Source organism: Bombina bombina, chromosome 1 (genome assembly GCF_027579735.1).
Source record: "Bombina bombina isolate aBomBom1 chromosome 1, aBomBom1.pri, whole genome shotgun sequence".
Taxonomy (NCBI): Eukaryota; Metazoa; Chordata; class Amphibia; order Anura; family Bombinatoridae; genus Bombina; species Bombina bombina.
The window spans coordinates 1,336,722,110-1,336,739,969 of record NC_069499.1 but is presented as its reverse complement, the minus strand read 5'-3'; the positions used below and the strand labels follow the sequence as shown (position 1 = coordinate 1,336,739,969).

The 17,860-nt window shown below is 39.5% G+C and overlaps 1 protein-coding gene and 4 non-coding genes across 5 annotated transcripts in view; all 5 read left to right on the top strand.

The window, feature by feature from the left end:
- VAC14 (VAC14 component of PIKFYVE complex) overlaps positions 1–17,860 on the top strand; it is a 371,973-nt gene that overhangs the window by 29,212 nt on the left and 324,901 nt on the right. Inside the window, exon 9 of the mRNA XM_053702343.1 lies at positions 8,447–8,593. Coding sequence (XP_053558318.1) covers positions 8,447–8,593 — 147 coding nt within the window. The remainder of the gene's footprint in view (positions 1–8,446; positions 8,594–17,860) is intronic.
- Positions 3,236–3,426, top strand: LOC128646299 (U2 spliceosomal RNA). Its single transcript, XR_008400259.1, has one exon. It is a non-coding gene; the product is annotated as a U2 spliceosomal RNA (small nuclear RNA).
- Positions 15,088–15,158, top strand: TRNAG-GCC (transfer RNA glycine (anticodon GCC)). Its single transcript has one exon. It is a non-coding gene; the product is annotated as a tRNA-Gly (tRNA).
- Positions 16,078–16,148, top strand: TRNAG-GCC (transfer RNA glycine (anticodon GCC)). The gene has a single exon. It is a non-coding gene; the product is annotated as a tRNA-Gly (tRNA).
- Positions 17,477–17,547, top strand: TRNAG-GCC (transfer RNA glycine (anticodon GCC)). The gene has a single exon. It is a non-coding gene; the product is annotated as a tRNA-Gly (tRNA).

Genomic DNA, 17,860 nt, shown 5'->3' with positions numbered 1-17,860 from the left:
GCCCAGTTGTACACAACAGAACTACTAAAAAAAAATATTGTTATACCTCCAAAATATCTCTAGTATTAAATATAGTTATTGGACATATACCTGGAGGTAACATTTATAACTCAGATACCAAGTTCTGAGTTCAATAAGAATAATTGTGGTGTGTTTTAATTGAGTTAGAGGCAGGCTAGATTAATAGCTGCCTAGTTGTCCATTTTATTTTAAGAAATTGGAAAAGTTACATTTTATTTTTTTACCTAAGAGTTGGTGCTGAAAACATTCTTTCCAATGGCATGGAGAGTCTACAAATCTATTCAATTACTAGTGGGAATTGAACTCCTGGCCACCAGGGAGAAGCAAAGAACACCCCAGCAAAGCTGTTAAGTATCACTCCCCATAACTCCCAGTCATTCTTTGCTTCCTACGTCGTAGGGGGTGTGTGAAGATGGTGTCTGAAGAAAATCAAATTTTAATCCTTTAATGGGTACTTTTCTCTGCAAGCAAGGATTGTGGCTATGCTGTGTCAATGTCAATCTCTTTAGTAAGAGTAATGGTGGCTTTTAGCAGTTGGAAGACGGTGAGGTAGTCCTTGCTTACCTTGCAGCATTTATGCTACCCCTATATAGAAACCAGGGTTGGTTACTCTGTCTTTCTTGTATCTTCAGGTCCCTGTCAGCGGTCGAATGAGGCTCACAGACCTGGAGCTGCTGTGACTGCTCCACAGCAGAAGACCCTGGAGGGTAAGTCCTTTTCTTATTATTTCTTAAATACCAGAAAGTAAATCAAGAAGGAAGGACTGGGAAATCGGGGACCTAGTGGGACCTGCTACCCTCATGAAGGGTTTGTATTGTCATGTATTTATATTCTCAGGTTTGAAATATGCGGCGGGGAAGATTCTTGGTTAATTTTCATAGCAGGATTATGTTGATCACACGGTGTCAATTAGGATATGTGTGGAAAGCCCTTCAGTACTTCCTGCTACCAAGTGTTCCACGTTGTGGGTGATTAAGATAATTGTGCAAACTCGCGCACTGTAATAGTAGGGGTATGGTTTCCTCTCAAGTGTCACCACTTGTAGTTGAGGTTTTGGTGCGCTTAGGATAGAAGGCCGTAGCTAGTGGAGTGGCCTATCCTCGAGAGGCTCCGTTATCTTGGAGTCTGAAGCTGAAAAATATTGGCGCAACCTCCTTTTTATGCTGGTAACTCGTCCCCGCTCAGAGGAGTCTTTCTACTAGTTTAATGGCCAGGAAATATTAAACAAATAGTTTGTTTTATTCAAAGGGCCGTACAGGATGAATCTGTGATTACTTATTGTGGCATTGCGTGCCTATGGAATTGCATTCCTTGAGATTAGTTTCTATAATGGCGTCGCCATTTTTAATGTACATGCAATCTATGTTTCTAACCGCAATCTCTTTTTTTGGCACACATGTTATTAGGCACACAGGAGCTTCTTGGTGCTAGATTTATCCAATTTTTCTGGGGAATGTTTTTTCAATGGCTTTATCCTGTGAACATCTTTTTGATGTGCCGATCTAATTTGGGGCACTTTGAGATGTTTTTCTAAAACTTGAGAAGCCTTTTTCAATATTTGAGGGATTTCTTGGCTTTGACTGCCACCTTGTGGCAGTTTCAAGTAGTTCCCTACTGCAGATATTTTCTTTCTCAAGGAAATAATTTTTATCTTGTTCATTTATCCTTTTATTCTGGATATTGTTTAATTTGTCGGTTGTACATATTAAATATGTTTTGAGGGACTATAAATGTTCATCCCTCCTCTTTCAGTAGGATTTTGTATAAACCTTATATTATGCTTATCTTTTCTTTAATCTACTGTATTTAGTAAATAGAATGTTTAGGGATTTTGCTTTGCATATATTATCCCTACCCCTTTTTCAGATATTTTAGATAAAGTTTTAAGCTTTACATCTGCTTATTTTATCTTTTGTCTGCTGTGCATATTTAGGTATGTTTGAGGATTGTTTTCATTCTTTGCATATCCTTCCTTCTTTTCTGGATTTAGTTATAAGCAGTAGTCTGCTTATTATTTGTCTGCTATACATTTTAGATGCTAATTTTTTTATGATTATCTGCTCAAATAACTTGGTGGTTAAGTAAGCAGTTTAGTATTTTAGAGTTACTGGCTTAACTTTTCGTAGCGAAGGTTCTGAGTTTCAGGCCTCTCTCTTGGCCCTTGCTCTTTATGGTTTCCTATACTTTGTCTGTAATGCATACTATAGGTACTGTATGTTTTCACGGTTCATTTTCTCTTTCCCCTGATGGTTTGGAGACTTAGCTGCAACCAAGACTGCAGCATACTGGAGACCTGTGTTAAATCCTGGGGTCATACAGGATCACAGCAATCTCTTTTCTGAAACCTATCTACTATTGTTATAAGCATTAGGGATATTGGCATTCTCATGTTTTATCCTTCTCTTCTACGGGTTGCCCTGGATATTTGTATAAGCATCATGTCTGCTTATTGAATTCTTTTCTTTGGGCATCTCTTTTGACAGCCAGTTGTAGTAGCCTAATGGTTAGCTTAGCTGTCTAGCTAGCGGAAGGTTTGCGGTTTGAAAACAGCTGCTGCTACTTGCACCTTAAATGTGTGTGCGCATGCTGTTTTAATGTGTTTTTAGGGATTTTTAACATTTACATTTCATCCTTATTTTATGTTGGCAAAAATGTATTATTTTTGTGATACTCAGCATGTCTGATTATCTTAATTTTTCTTCTACTGTATACTTTACTCTTTTTTTCTCTCTCTATGTCTTCAGGGGATATATTTCTGGATATCGCTATAAGCTCTACACGCTTATCTTATCTTTTTCGTTTATGTACATATTAATGTGTACTTTAGGGATCTTTTATCATCTGCATATTTTATCCCTATCCTTTTTACAGTAGAAGTGTACTGTGGATATAAACATTTTCTGTTTATTCTTCGTTTTTCTACCTTCAAGGTTAAACGTGGATTTCAGATGTCTATCCCCTTCCTCTTCTTCTGTAGAAGGGGTGTGTCTGATTGCTTTTCGTTCTCCTTGGGGGAGCTGATCATTCTCCCTTAGTGCTGCTTGAATAGCATAGAGGTTAAATAAGCAGTTTAGTAACTGAGGGTTACTGGTTTGTTTCCCTATATGGTAGGGGAATATATATTTTAAAAGCAATTTATTTATGGGGATAATTTTATAGTTTAGTCGGTAGTTTTATTTCTCTACTGATATTCTATATCTTTGCTGACAGCAGGTTCGCTTCTTGGCCTTTTTAGCTAAGATCAAGTGTAGTATCTGTTCTTATCAGTTTAATATCTGATCGTCCCCTATCTGGGGACCATATATTTCATGATTTTTTGGAACAGGGACTTGGAAGAAGAGCTTGCTCTGTCCACTCCATGATTTGGCCTGGTATTGCAGTTCTTCCAGGAGTGGTGCTCCTTTCTCAAAGGGATTCTTTTTGATTGCCTAGAAACCCTCTGCTGGGGTGTTCTTTGCTTCTCCCTAGTGGCCAGGAGTTGAATTCCCACTAGGAATTGAATAGATTCGTGGACTTTCCATGCCAGGAAAGAAAATAATTTATCAGGTAAACATACATTTTGTTTTCCTTGTTATTATATCAGTTGTGCATAATCCTGCACTTCATTTTGGCTTCAAAAGCATCAGTTTTCAAAAACAAAAATTTTTCTTGCAAAAATATTTCTTAAATTGACAGTCAACACCAGAATTTTTTTGTTGTTTTAAAAGATAGATAATCTTATTATTTACCCATTCCCCAGTTTTGCATAACCAACACAGTTATAATTATACATGTTTTACCTCTGTGATTACCTTGTATCTATGCCTCTGCAGACTGCCCCCTTATTTCAGTTCCTTTGACAGACTTGCATTTTAGCCAATCAGTGCTCACGCCTTGGTAAATTCACGTGCATGAGGTCAATGTTATCTATATGAAACACATGAACTAACGCCACCTAGTGGTGAAAAACTGTCAAATGCAGAGGCGTATATGAACCTCCTAGGTCTAGCTTTCAACTAAGAATACCAAGAGAACAAAGCAAAATTGGTGATAAAAGTAAATTGGAAAGTTGTTTAAAATTACATGGACTATTTGAATCATGAAAGTTGTTTTTTTTTTTGGACTTGACTGTCCCTTTTTAATTGTGTTCTTTCATATCCAATTGTTAAGAGTTCACTGTCCCTTTAAAGGGACACTAAACCCAAAATTTTTCTTTCCTGATTCAGATAGAGCATGCTTTTTGGGGGGTTTCAGATCGGACCAGTCAACACATTAGATTTACATAATGAACAAATGCAAGATAACAAGACAATGCAATAGCACTTAGTCTGAACTTCAAATGAGTAGTAGATATTTTTATAACAAATTTCAAAGTTATGTATATTTCCACTCCCCTTGTACCATGTGATAGCAATCAGCCAATCACAAATGCATATACGTATAGTCAGTGAATTCTTGCACATGCTCAGTAGGATCTGGTGACTCAAAAATTGTAAATATAAAAGACTGTGCTCATTTTTTTTAATGGAAGTAAATTGGAAAGTTGTTTAAAATTACATGTTTTATCTGAATCATGAAAATGTAATTTAACCTGAGTGTCCCTTTAAGCAACTTTCTAATTTACTCCTATTTATAAATTTTTCTTCGTTCTCTTGTTATCTTGATTTGAAAAAGAAGGCATCTAAGCTTTTTTTGGTTTAGAACTCTGGACAGCACTTTTTTATTGGTGGATGAATTTATCCACCAATCCGCAATGACAACCCAGGTTGTTCACCAAAAATGGGCCGGCATCTAAACTTACATTCTTGCATTTCAAATAAAGATACCAAGAGAATGAAGAAAAATTGATAATAGGAGTAAATTAGAAAGTTACTAAAAATTGCATGCTCTATCTGAATCACGGAAGAAAAAAATTTGGGTTCAGTGTCCCTTTTAGTGTAAGTATTTGTTTCCTTTTATACAGAGACCATTTCCTTCTATTCTCTTTTTTTTTTTTTTTTAAATATTTCATGTAAGCACCCAGCTTTACAGCAAGAAGATATATTGTTACGTTAGACACAGAAATTATAAAGTTTATTGTAGATTGTTATCCTTTAAAAAGAAATCTCTGCAGTTTTAACAATTTATGGAATTTAACATTTTAATTTATCAATATTTTGATCAATTAAATGGTATGATATAAAAAGTCTTCTAAAGATATATATATATTATTTCTGGGATAAATGTGACTACAACACCTTTTGAAATACAAGAAAGAAAACTAGTAAAGGGGCATTAAATATCTCTTGTTTTTGTTCCATATACACTAGAGGCCAAAAAAAACCTAAATTTGTAACTTAAGTTTTCAATATACAGCAAATTGCCTGAATCGGCAATTTGATTTGCAGCGTTTGCAGATTACAGAATTAGTTTTTTTGGCTTCTCTGTGGAGTGTGGGACAATCACGGTTTTATTTAATAATCAAACAAAACATGAGGTGTTAAATGGACTTTTAAGGCTTCACAAATATTTGAGTTTGGTAACAGATTTTTGCTTTGTTTCTAATTTAGTGAAAGATCAATAAAGACTTGGAACAGTGCTCATGCTCATTTCCAAAGAAAGGCAGCAGCATTAACCAGTAGGAATACAAATGTGATTTATTATATGATATAAAGACTTAACAACATTATTTGGCGTCTAGGTCATTCATGGCAAAGCATCATTTTAAAAGGTATGAGTTGTAGCAGCGCCACCTAGTGGTTGCTTTAACATGTGCAAATTATTCTGTGGCACTTTATATTATAGAATGTTCATTTAATGATGTCTGGGAGTACAAATTTTATAGGAACATTCTTATGTTGCAGCTACCAAACAAGTCACAGCAGGTGATTGGCAGGGTGATGCAACCTCTGCTCATAATTGGCTGACTAGATGTGTTCTGCTTATTTAATTATCAAAGAATAATATTATTACAATGTATTGTTAACCCCTTAACCACCATGATGTACCCTGTAAGGAAATTTTCTGCCAATAATAGTGCGGGTCTTGCAAGACCGCTCTGTTAGACCCTCCCTCCTGCAGCCTTCCTGAAAGAGCACGGTCTCACTGCTGGCTGCGAGGGTACGTCGCTGGTTGTTAAAGGGACATGAAACTGGAAAAAAAATAAAAAATTATGATTCAGAAAGGCCATACCATTTAAAAAATGTTTGCTTCTAATGTTGTTCTTTGTTGAAGAGATACCTAGATAGGTTGTGTGCACATGTAAGGAGCACTACATGCCAGGAAATAGTAGTGCTGCCATCTATTGCTCTTCCTTCTTGCAAAACCACTGTCATATAGTACTGCAGACATGTGCACACTTCTGAGCTTACTTAACCTTTATTGAAAAGCAGTAAACAAGAAAACGAAGCACATTTGATAATAGAAGATCAGTGGAGAGTTGTTTAAAATGGTATGTTCTGTCTGAATCATGAAAGAAAATTTTAGGTTTTTGATGTCCCTTTAAATGCATTTATAACCCAGCATACAGTGTAAGTGGGGCTGGAAACAAAGTCTGGGCAGACTAAGGGTTTGGCCAATCAATTCAGGGGAGGAGTTTCGAACATAGTTTATGGATTCCTGGGGGATGTTTCCTAGAGTGAAATTATGCATGCACAGAAATAAATATTAAAGTAGTTTGTCACTAGAAGGGAGGTTAAAACATTTACATTTGGGTCAGAATTGCTGGTTGATCCTTGCTATTGTCATCTGTATTGGTGATTGTTGTATTTACATTCTGTACAACAGACCAGGTTATTCTGAATGGGTGTCGCTTCCATTTAAAGTGGCACAGTGTAAGGCAGCAACATTGTAATAATAGGGTTATGTTATAGTCTAATATACTTTTTATTGCAAAACTGATTATTCACCCCTGTAGTTTTTTATATCACTACATAGTTGATGTAAACAAACATATTTAATGGGTAGTTATTATCAGTTAGTGCCGACAGATTCTGCTGTTCTTTAGATTCCAATGTAAATGGTGTTTGCCCGTTTCCTGCCTTTCTTTAAACGAACTTAAAAGGACACATAAACCAAAGCCTGTGGCTCACCTCCTCTGTTACCTTACCCCACTGAGGTTGTGATTCAAACGCATCCATAAGAGTTTGTCATAACCCCAACTAACTGCTACAAAATGATGCTTCTAATGGATCTCTGTGGAATCTTTAGCTCAGCCCACTGGGCTACTCAGATGATTGTAATGCGCATGCCATTAGGAATAAGTTCATTTCAATCACCTAAACTGATCACTACTTAATGCTTTGCATTGGTGACTTTACGATAGATCTGTGCACCTAATTTCTAGAACTTTATGTCAGGCAGTTCATTATTTTGCAATGGGTTGTTTTTTTTTACATGGTATTTATATAATTTTCCATGGATCTCCCTTTTGTACTCTTTCTATTTATCTACCTCCTTTTCCAGCTATTTTGTTTATTTCCTCATTTGTATTCAAGAAGTTTTGTTCTCTGTTGAAAGATCTTTGGTCTTGCACATAATTTGTTGTTTCTGTGTGTTTTTCCCCCCTTTTTTTTCTTTGCTTGCACTTCATACAAGATGTCAGAACCTAGAAACACTGAGCCTATTTATAAAGTCCCTGTCTAGTCAATACATTTAATGGCCGTGGCGATATATCTAGAATTTATTGTTTATTCCATGTTACTTTTGGATAATTTATTTTAATTGTATTGCAGAAAGTGTAAGCTATCGTAGGAATTTAAAGGGACGTAAACCCCCGTCAACATTTTTTATGATTCAGAAAATTAAAAAAACAAAAACTTTCCAATTTACTTCTAGTATTAAATTGAGTTTGTTCTCTTGGCATCCGTTGTTGAAAAGCAGACAGGAAGGTTTAGGCGTGTGCACGTGACTAGAGCAATATATGGCAGCAGTTTTATAACTGTTACATTTGCAGGAACACTAAGTTGTAGCAATGTTTCCTGTAATGTACTGCTCCAGAAATGTGCAAACTGCCTATTTAGATCTCTTCAACAAAGAATACCATGAGAACAAAGTAATTTTGAGAAAAGAAGTAAATTAGAAACATTTTTAAAATATTGTATTCTCTATCTGAATCCCGAAAGAAGAATTTGGCAGTTTCATGTCCCTTTTAATGTTTTAAAAGTGTTGTCTTGTAATGATAAAAATAAATAAGCTTGTAAAATGCTGTCTACTGATCACTTAGTATCAAAGTTAGAAAAACACAATGTTTTATGACGTAACAGCACCAGTGAGGGTCTCTCTACTGTCCAGCTGCTCCCTCCTGAGTTTTGATGCTTAATGTTGTCCTTGGTACATCCGGGTTTAACCTTGGAATTGTGCTTATTTACATTAGACCTTTATTTTGGACTTTAAAAAGAGCATGATCAGTATTTTTATGCCCTACTTGGTTTTTTGTTATTTGCTCTTGACCAAGTGCTACCAACAGGCATCAAAGAGGTGGCTAATGTATGTAACCAAAGCCTGATGAAGCTGGTGACTCCAGAGGATGATGACGATACTGATGATCTTAGACAGTCTGATGAGAACAGCACAACAAACCAGGAGACAGTCGACCAAGACTCCACCGATAAACGTGAGTTCAGCTTCCCACTATTGACATCATTTTTCTTTATTGATCTTCTAGATTTACTTAGGTTGTTTAGCCTACAGTACCACCTCTATCAGAAGAGACTGTACGCTCACATTTCCTCTATTCTTACTACTTGTGTATGCTCTTGACTAAGACCGATACATGTATGATCTGCCTCCCTGACCATGTTCTGAGATTGATTTCTGGGGATTAGAGCCAAACACATGAACATGGGGCATATTTTTGAAACAACTTCTTGCATTTTTTTTTATAATAATTCATGCTGGGGAAGCTTAGCACAAATATATTTAAATTACCACCCCATTAAGGACTAGATTACAAGTGGCGCGCTAACTGTTGCAAGTGAGTGATAAGGAGTATATCACGGCTCTTTACACACATCAGAAGTATTGTGAGTATTATGACTTGAGCGTAATTGAATTTAACCCGTGTCAGGTTAGCGTAACTTCAGAGCTCTGGTTAACTCTTACGCAAGACAAAATAGGTAAACAAAACGCATTAAAAATACATTTAAAAGTAAAGATACACTCAATAACACTGTCCGATAAAAAATATATTGCATTAAAAAGTTTATAATGGCTCAGAGATATAGGGTCTCAGAAAATGCAAAGATATAGGGTCTGTGTATGCAAAGGGTTTTAATATAGAGATACATACATAAACATATTTGTTTTTTTACTGTTTATGTACTGAACATATATGTTCACTTACAGAATAACGTCCTTTTTATTGTAAATACACTTGTATATCTATTCCTATAGATATGTATTTTACATGAACAGTATCGGATATATATAAACACAATTTCAGAATGGAATTACAGGAATATAGGGACAAAATAAATAATGAAAGTATATTGCAATTTTGTTTTAAAATATATATGATTTATCATTTTATATTGCAATCTCAAAAGTGTTTAAAGGGACAGTTTACACAAAAAATATGGGCTCATTTAATAAAGCTTTTGGTTTAAATAAACTTTGCAATTTATATGCATGACTTATTTTGCTTCTAAGTTAAAAATGAGGAATATACTTTTTCCCAGCATATGGAGATGATCGTCCTACACACTAAGTATATAGCTAGAGTTTTTTTCACACTCCCTAACTAGTGTTTACAGACAGCCCTCCTGCTGGAGCGATCTGTGTAATGTGCTTTGTGCAAAGTGAGAAACGATGCAGATATACACAGAAGCAGCTAATCTCAGAAGTTTATTTAAACCAAAAGCTTTATTCAATTAGCCCATATTTTTGTGTGTGTGTGTATACTATCCCTTTAATGTCCCTTTTTAAGATTACTAAATTTCTACGTGCACTAAACGGACTGTGCTAAATGCATATTTTAGTTTCCTATGTTCTTCACATAGAAAATAATGTGCTTTTTTATTATTATATATATTTCCATCTTAATGGGAGGAGAGTCCACTACTTCATTCATTACTTGTGGGAGTTAAGAACCTGGCCACCAGGAGGAGGAAAAGACACCCCAGCCGAATGCTTAAATACCTCCCCCATTCCCCTTATTCCCCAGTCATTCTTTGTCTTTCGTCACAGGATCTACTCTCTGGGTCGGAATCGGCATCTTCGAAACCTCAGACTATGGAGGAGCCAGATTTTAAGTTTAAAATGGAGCATTTGCACTTTTTACTGAAAGAAGTGCTTGCTACATTGGAGGTCCCGGAGCCGAAACTCCCGGAAGAACCATCCCTAAACTAGATGGGGTTTACGAGGACAGGGTGGTGCCTCAGACCTTCCCAGTGCCCATGAAAATGGCTACTATTATTAAGAGTTAGTGGGAGAAACTGGGCTCGTCCTTTTTCTCCTTCTACCTCTTAAGAATTTGTTGCCCGTTCCAGACTCTCAGCTCGAGCTATGGGGGGGCCATTCCTAAGGTGGATGGAGCTATCTCCACGCTTGCTAAGCGTACGACTATTCCCCTCGAGGAAAGTTAATCATTCAAGGAGCCCATGGATAAGAAGTTGGAGTCCATGTTGAGAAAGATGTTTCAACTTACAGGGTGGTTTTTCCAACCTACAGCGACAATCGCTGCAGGAGTGGCTACCTACTGGTGTGAAGCACTGTCCGCTATGGTTGAGGTGGAGATTCCCCTCGAGGAGATACAGGAAAAGATTATTCTTTTATCTGTGATGCAAATATGCAGGTCATCCACCTGAATGCCATGACATAAGGTTTTCCTGTTCTAGCCCGTAGGGTGTTGTGGTTAAAGTCATGGTGGGCTGACATGACTTCCAAGTCGAGATTACTATCCCTCCCGTTTCAAGGGAAAGTTCTCTTTGGTCCAGGCCTCGACTCTATCATATCCACGGTCACGGGAAGCAAGGGTGGTTTCCTTCCGCAGGATAAGAAGACTAAGCCTAAGGGCTCTACTTTTCATCCGGACAAGTCTCAGCGCAACAGCCTGCCGCGAAGGCCAAACAGTCCAAGGGATCTTGGAAGTCAGCTCAATCTTGGAACAAGTCCAAGCAGAGCAAGAAGCCCGCCAAGACAAAGTCGGCATGAAGGGGCGGCCCCCGATCCATCTCTGGATTGCTTAGGGGGCAGACTATCTCTGTTCGCAGAGGCTTGGATAAGAGATGTACAGGATCCTTGGGTTTTGGAGGCTATCACCCAGGGTTACAGGATAGGCTTCAAGACTCATCGGCCCAGGGGCAGATTCCCCCTATAAAACCTATCCTCAAGACCAGAGAAGAGAGACGCTGTCAGGGTGCCAGGAATCAGACTGAGATGAGAAGTGCAAAAATAATCACACCTTTATTAATAGCAAAAAATAATAAAAAGTCCACAAGGTAAATAACAAGCCAGGAGTCAAAACCAGAGCTGGTAGTCAGACGAGCCGAGTCAGGAGCCAAAGCAAATAGTCAGATGAGCCGGGAATCAGGAACAAGGAAAACAGCAGAGTCAGGAACAAGCCAGGGATCAGGAACCAGGAAGGACGTCAGGCAGCCAGGTAATACACAGGAACTCTCACAAACCGGTCTGAGACAACACAAAGGCAAAGCATACTGAACAGAGGCCCTTTAAATAATAAGTGATGACATCACAATTCTGAGACTGCATCCTGTCTTACACGGATGATGCACACCAGTCTGGCCATAAAAGGAAGTGCAGGAAATGAGCAGCATCCCCACAATGCACCATAGTCATCAAGAGAGGTGAGTAAAATGGCTGCCAGCAGCACATGGCAAACAAAACAGGGAAAAACCCTGACAGACGCCTTTCTAGAGTGCGTGAGGGATCTCTCATCTCTCGGTGTTATCGTTCCAGTACCTCTAGCAGAAAGGGGCCTAGGGTACTATTCAAACCTTTTCGTGGTTCCAAAGGAAAACACGTTCTGCCCAAATCTGGACCTAAAGTGCCTCAAGTTCCTGTCAGTCCCATTATTCAAAATGGAGACGATCAGGTCAATCCTGCCCCTAGTTCAAGAGGAGCAATTTATGACGACAATAGACTTAAAGGATGCTTACCTTTTACGTGCCAATCCACAAGGACCATGTCCGGTTCCTAAGATTTGCTTTTCTGAACTAACCTTTCCAGTTTGTGGTCCTAACGTTTGGTCTGGCAACTGCCCCAAGAGTCTTTAAAAAGGTTCTGGGAGTGCTGCTTGCGGTAGCGAGAGCCAGAGGTATTGCAGTGACTCCTTACCTGGACGATATTCTGGTCCAGGCTCCGGCCTGCAGTGTTGCGGAGAGCCACTTGAGGGCTCTTCTTCTCCTTTGATCCCATGGATGGAAGATAAACGAGGGGAAGAGTTCTCTGGTTCCCAGCAACAGGGTGGAGTTCCTGGGTACGATAATAAATTCCATATCCATGAGGATATTTTTGACAGACCAGAGACGGGCCAAGATTGCATCCAGCTGTCTTGCCCTTCAGTCCTCCTCAACGCCATCTGTGGCCAGGTGTATGGAGGTGATTGGGCTCATGGTATCCAGCATAGATGTCATTCCATTCACCAGGTTCCATCGCAGACCTCTTCAGTTATGCATGTTGAGACAATGGAACAGCCGAGTGATATCTCTGGACAACCGAGTGAGAGAATCCCTCTCTTGGTGGATCCGTCCTGGACAGCTTTCCCAGAGGACTTCCTTCTTGAGGCCATCCTGGGAGATTGTGACCACGGACGCAAGTCTATCAGGATGGCGAGCTGTTTGGGGTGCCAAAAGGGCACAGGGTAAGTGGACTCGAGAGGAGTCAGCTCTATAGATAAATATTCTGGAACTTCGAGTGATATTCAACGCTCTGAGGGCTTGCCCCCCTGGGGTCATCCCAATTCATCAGATTCCAGTCGGACAACATTACCTCGGTGGCCTACATAAACCATCAGGGGGGAACGAGAAACTCCCTTGCCATGAGGGAAGTATCTCAGATTCTGGAATGGGCACCCACAACTGTTCGCTCTCAACGATCCATATTCCGGGTGTGGAAAACTGGGAAGCGGATTTTCTCAGCAGACAATTGTTTCTTCCGGGGGAATGCTCTCTCCATCCCGAGGTGTTTACGGAGATCTGCAACAGATGGGGGACGCCGGAGATAGACCTCATGGCGTCCAGACTCAACTCCAAGCTACCCAGATACGTGTAGCGGCCCAGGGATCCCCAGGCGGAGCTGATAGATGCCTTGGCGGTCCCTTGGGAGTTCAACCTAATTTACATATTTCCTCCCGTTGCCACTTCTCCCTCGAGAGGTGTCCCGCATCAAATAGGAGCAGACTTCAACCATTGTGATTGCTCCGTGCTGGCCACGGAGGACGTGGTTTGCAGATCTGGTGGGGATGTCGTCATCTCCTCCATGGAGGTTACCCTGTTGCAGAGATCTGCTGGTGCAGGGTCCTTTTTCTCCACCAAAATCTCGATTCTCTGAGGCTTTCTGCGTGGAGATTGAACGCCTAGCCTTGGCCAAGAGATGGTTCTCGGAAAGAGTGATTGATACTCTTTTTCAGGCCAGGAAACCGGTCACTCGTCGCATCTATCATAAGGTGTGGAGGACCTATCTATCCTGGTGTGAGGAACATGGATATCCCTGGCATAAGATTAGGGTATCCAGGATTTTGGCTTTTCTTCAAGATGGTTTAAGGGCCTTGCCGCTAGTTCCTTAAAGGGACGGATTTCGGCCTTATTGGTTCTGTTACACAAGAAGCTAGCGGAGTTTCCTGATATTCAGTCCTTTGTTCAGGCTCTGTCCAGAATCAGACCGGTTTTTAGACCTTCTGCTCCCCCTTGGAGCTTGAACTTGTTACTGAAGGTTTTGCAGAGGGCTCCGTTTGAGCCTATGCATGCTCTTGACATTAAGATTATTTCCTGGAAGGTCCTGTTTCTTCTGGCTATTGCGTTGGCTCGCAGAGTCTCTGAGCTAGCGGCCTTGCAACATGAGCCCCCTTACCTGTTGTTTTTTTCATGCCGATAAGGCTGTGCTTCGCATTGGTTTGGGATTTCTTCCCAAGGTGGTGTCAGATCGTAATATCAATCAGGAGATAGTAGTACCTTCCTTGTGTCCTAACCCTTCTTCGTCTAAGGAAAGATTACTTTATAACTTGGATGTGGTTCGAGCTTTAAAGTATTATCTTCAGGCCACAAAAGATTTCAGACAGACTTCGTCCTTATTTGTGGTTTAAGCTGGGAAGCGTAAGTGGCAGAGGGCCTCTTCCACTTCTGTCTTTTTGGTTGAGGAGCATTATGCGTTTGGCCTATGAGACAGAGGGACATAAGCCTCCTCACAGGGTTACGGCTCACTCAACTAGGGCTGTGGCCTCTTTTTGGGCCTTTAAGAATGAGGCCTCTGTGGAGCAGATTTGTAAGGCGGCTACTTAGTCCTCTTTACATTGCTGCACCGCCGTGGTCGAGGTTCAGCTGCGAGGAGCGGGAATGGGGGCAGACTCAGGGACGTGACACCTGTACCGTTATCTGCAGGACCCCAGTCACGTGGCTCGCTTCCAGTGGCTATGCGGGTGCAGAGCTGCACTTGTCACCAGGCTAACGGGGCGTGCAGGGACACTAACGATACCGCTGGGAATCGCAGAAAGAAGTCATAGCGCCGGAACCCTTTAATGGGCAAGAAGGGGCAAGACTTACCGTCTGCCGCCTGTTGCTCTAAGATGGTGGGCAGCGGCAAGCTAAAGGAATTGCAGGACTCTATTCTGTACAAGAACATCCATTTTTCCCTTTAAATGTATGAATACTTTTTAACCTTACCTTTTTCTACCAAACTCTGAGTTTGTTTCTCAAATACTTATGATCTTTTTCACAGAGATGGGCATCAAAATGTATAGAAAAATAGCTAAAATTAAAAATCTTAAACAATGAAATGAATATGTTAGGAATGTAACTCCTGGCAGCAGTAGTTCAGTCTTCTGTTTGGATTGCTATTAACTGCTGCCTCTGTGTATAATGCGGATGTGGCATAGGGTCCTTTCACAGGTGTGTGCAGAACAAAATAGCTGTGTGCAGCTGTTTTAGATCTGTAACATTGGTAGTTCAGTGGTAGAATTCTCGCCTGCCACGTGGGAGACCTGGGTTTGATTCCCGGCCAATGCAGATTTCCCTTTTTATTTATTTTTATATACATACATACACACACACACACAGTATTTGTGTTCTTCAAATGTTTATATACTATTTACCTCTGTTATTGCCTTGTATCTAAGCCTCTGCAGACTGCCCCCTTATTTCAGTTCTTTTGACAGACATGCATTTTAGCCAATCGGTGGTAACTCCACGTGCGTGAGCACAATATTATCTATATGGCACACTTGAACTAACACCCTCTAGTTTTGAAATACTGTCAAAATGCATTTTAATAATTCAATGGCTAAGAGATTAGCATATGAGCCTCCTAGGTTTAGCTTTCAACTAAGCATACCAAGAGAGCAAAGCAAAATTGTTGATAAAAATAAATTGGAAAGTTGTTTAAAATTACATGCCCTATCTGAATCATAAAAGTTTATTTTTGACTAGACTGTCCCTTAAATGTATTTTTCCGTTTGGTGATGTGGCATGTGACATATGATTTTGTATGTATAACACAACAACTGTATTTTGTGATGTCCCACTGTGGTAGCATTCGTGGTTTTGTGGTAGATTTCTCGCCTACCATGATTTGATCATTAGTTAATGCAATGGAATTTTATTTATTTATATATATATATATATATATATATATTTGGCAGCAAAAATTGGTCTTTTATGTGCTGTGGCCTGGAGGGTGGTTTCCTGTAGAATGCATTTGTGATTTCTTCTATTTATAAATTCATCATCCGATCATACAAATCTGACTCAACCTATAAACTATGATTTTACTTATGGGATCTGGGGGGTATGTACAGCACTAGTCAAATAGGATGTTTAGTTGTGCAAATACAAACCTATACGCCTAATTCATATATCTGCATTTTTCCTGAAAATTTCACAGAATTTCCATTTAAAAAACCAGCTGTCAGTGTTTTGTACAGCTGTAGCATTGGTGGTTCAGTGGTAGAATTCTCGCCTGCCACGCGGGAGGCCCGGGTTCGATTCCCGGCCAATGCATAAGCACTTTTTATGACCCAAAACTCCTTTTTTTTTTTAAATGTATTTTTTTTATAATCTAGATATGTTCCTAAATGTAATTTCCATTTTGTTCAGGAGATTTTACTTAGATAGTTAAAGTGATATTTTTTCTTTCATGATTCAGATAAAGAATACAATTTTAACCCCTTAAGGACCGGCATTTTAATAAAAAAAACTTCCCCAAAAGACCAGAGCATTTTTAGCATTTTTGCCATCACTACATTTAAACTGAAATAGAGCCTTTTTTATATATATATATATTTACCTATCAAAACTATATATTTTTCTATTTCACTGCCAAATGCGATCAAATTTAAAAAATCGTTAACTTTGTAAATAATTTCAGTGAGAAACCTAAAATTGTGAAAAACAGCTTCTGCAATTATGGCACAAATGGTTTTAAATGCTTTTCTGGGATCCCCTTTATAGCAGACATATATGGCTTTGGCATTGCTTTTTGGTAATTAGAAGGCCGCTAAATTCGACTGCGCACCACACTTGTATTATGCCCAGCAGTGAAGTGGTTAATTAGGTAGCTTGTAGGGTTAATTTTAGCTTTAGTGTAGAGATCAGCCTACCTGACACATCCCACCCACTGATCCCTCCCTGACTCCTCTCAAACAGCTCTCTTCCCTCCCCCACCCCCCAAAGGTCACCCCCATCTTAAGTACTGACAGAAAGTCTGTCAGTATAAAAATAAAAGTTTTTTTTATTTGTTTTTATATGTTTTCTTCAGGGTAGTATCCCCCCTTACCTCTCAACCTTCCTGATTTCCCCCCCCCCCCCCCAACAGCTCTCTAACCCTCTCCCCTTCACCTATTTGCCACCATCTTAGGTACTGGCAGTACCCAGTTTGCTGCAAATTAGGCAAACAAATTAAAAAAAAATTAAAATACCCTTTTTTATGTAGTGTAGCTGCCCCCTTAATTCCCTACCCCCCCTCCCAGATCCCTTTCTGGCAACGGATCCCACATAGGATCCCCCTCATTGCCCCTCCTCCTTTACCTTACCTGATTTCTTTGGATGATGTAGGTTTATTCCCTCTTGGAAGACTTTATTCCTGGAGGTGGTTTTCTGTAGAATTCATGTGTGATTTTTTCTATTTATAAGTTCATTATCCGATCATAAAAATCTGCCCCCAACCTTTAAACTATAATTTTACTTATGGGATATGGGGAATATGTACAGCACTAGTCAAATAGGATGTTTAGTTATGCAAATACAAACCTATACGCCTAATTCATATATCTGCATTTGTCTGGAATGTCCATTCAAAAAAACAGCTGTCAGTGTTTCATACAGCTGTAGCATTGGTGGTTCAGTGGTAGAATTCTCGCCTGCCACGCGGGAGGCCCGGGTTCGATTCCCGGCCAATGCAGAAGCAATTTTTATAACTCAAACCTTTTTTTTATAACCTGGAAACTTAAAGGGATATAAAACTACATTTTTTTTTATTTCTTGATTCGGATAAAGCGTACAATTTTAAATATCTTTCCAATTTACTTCTTTTATTTTGCTTTGTTCACTTGGAATCCATTGTTGAAAAGCATACATAGGTTGGCTTATTTGCTGGGAGCTAGCTGCTGATTGTTGGCTGCACATATGTGCCTCCTTGTAATTGGCTTAATAATGTGTTCAGCAAGCTTCAAGTAGCACATTGCTGCTCCTTCAAGAAAGAATACCAAGAGAAT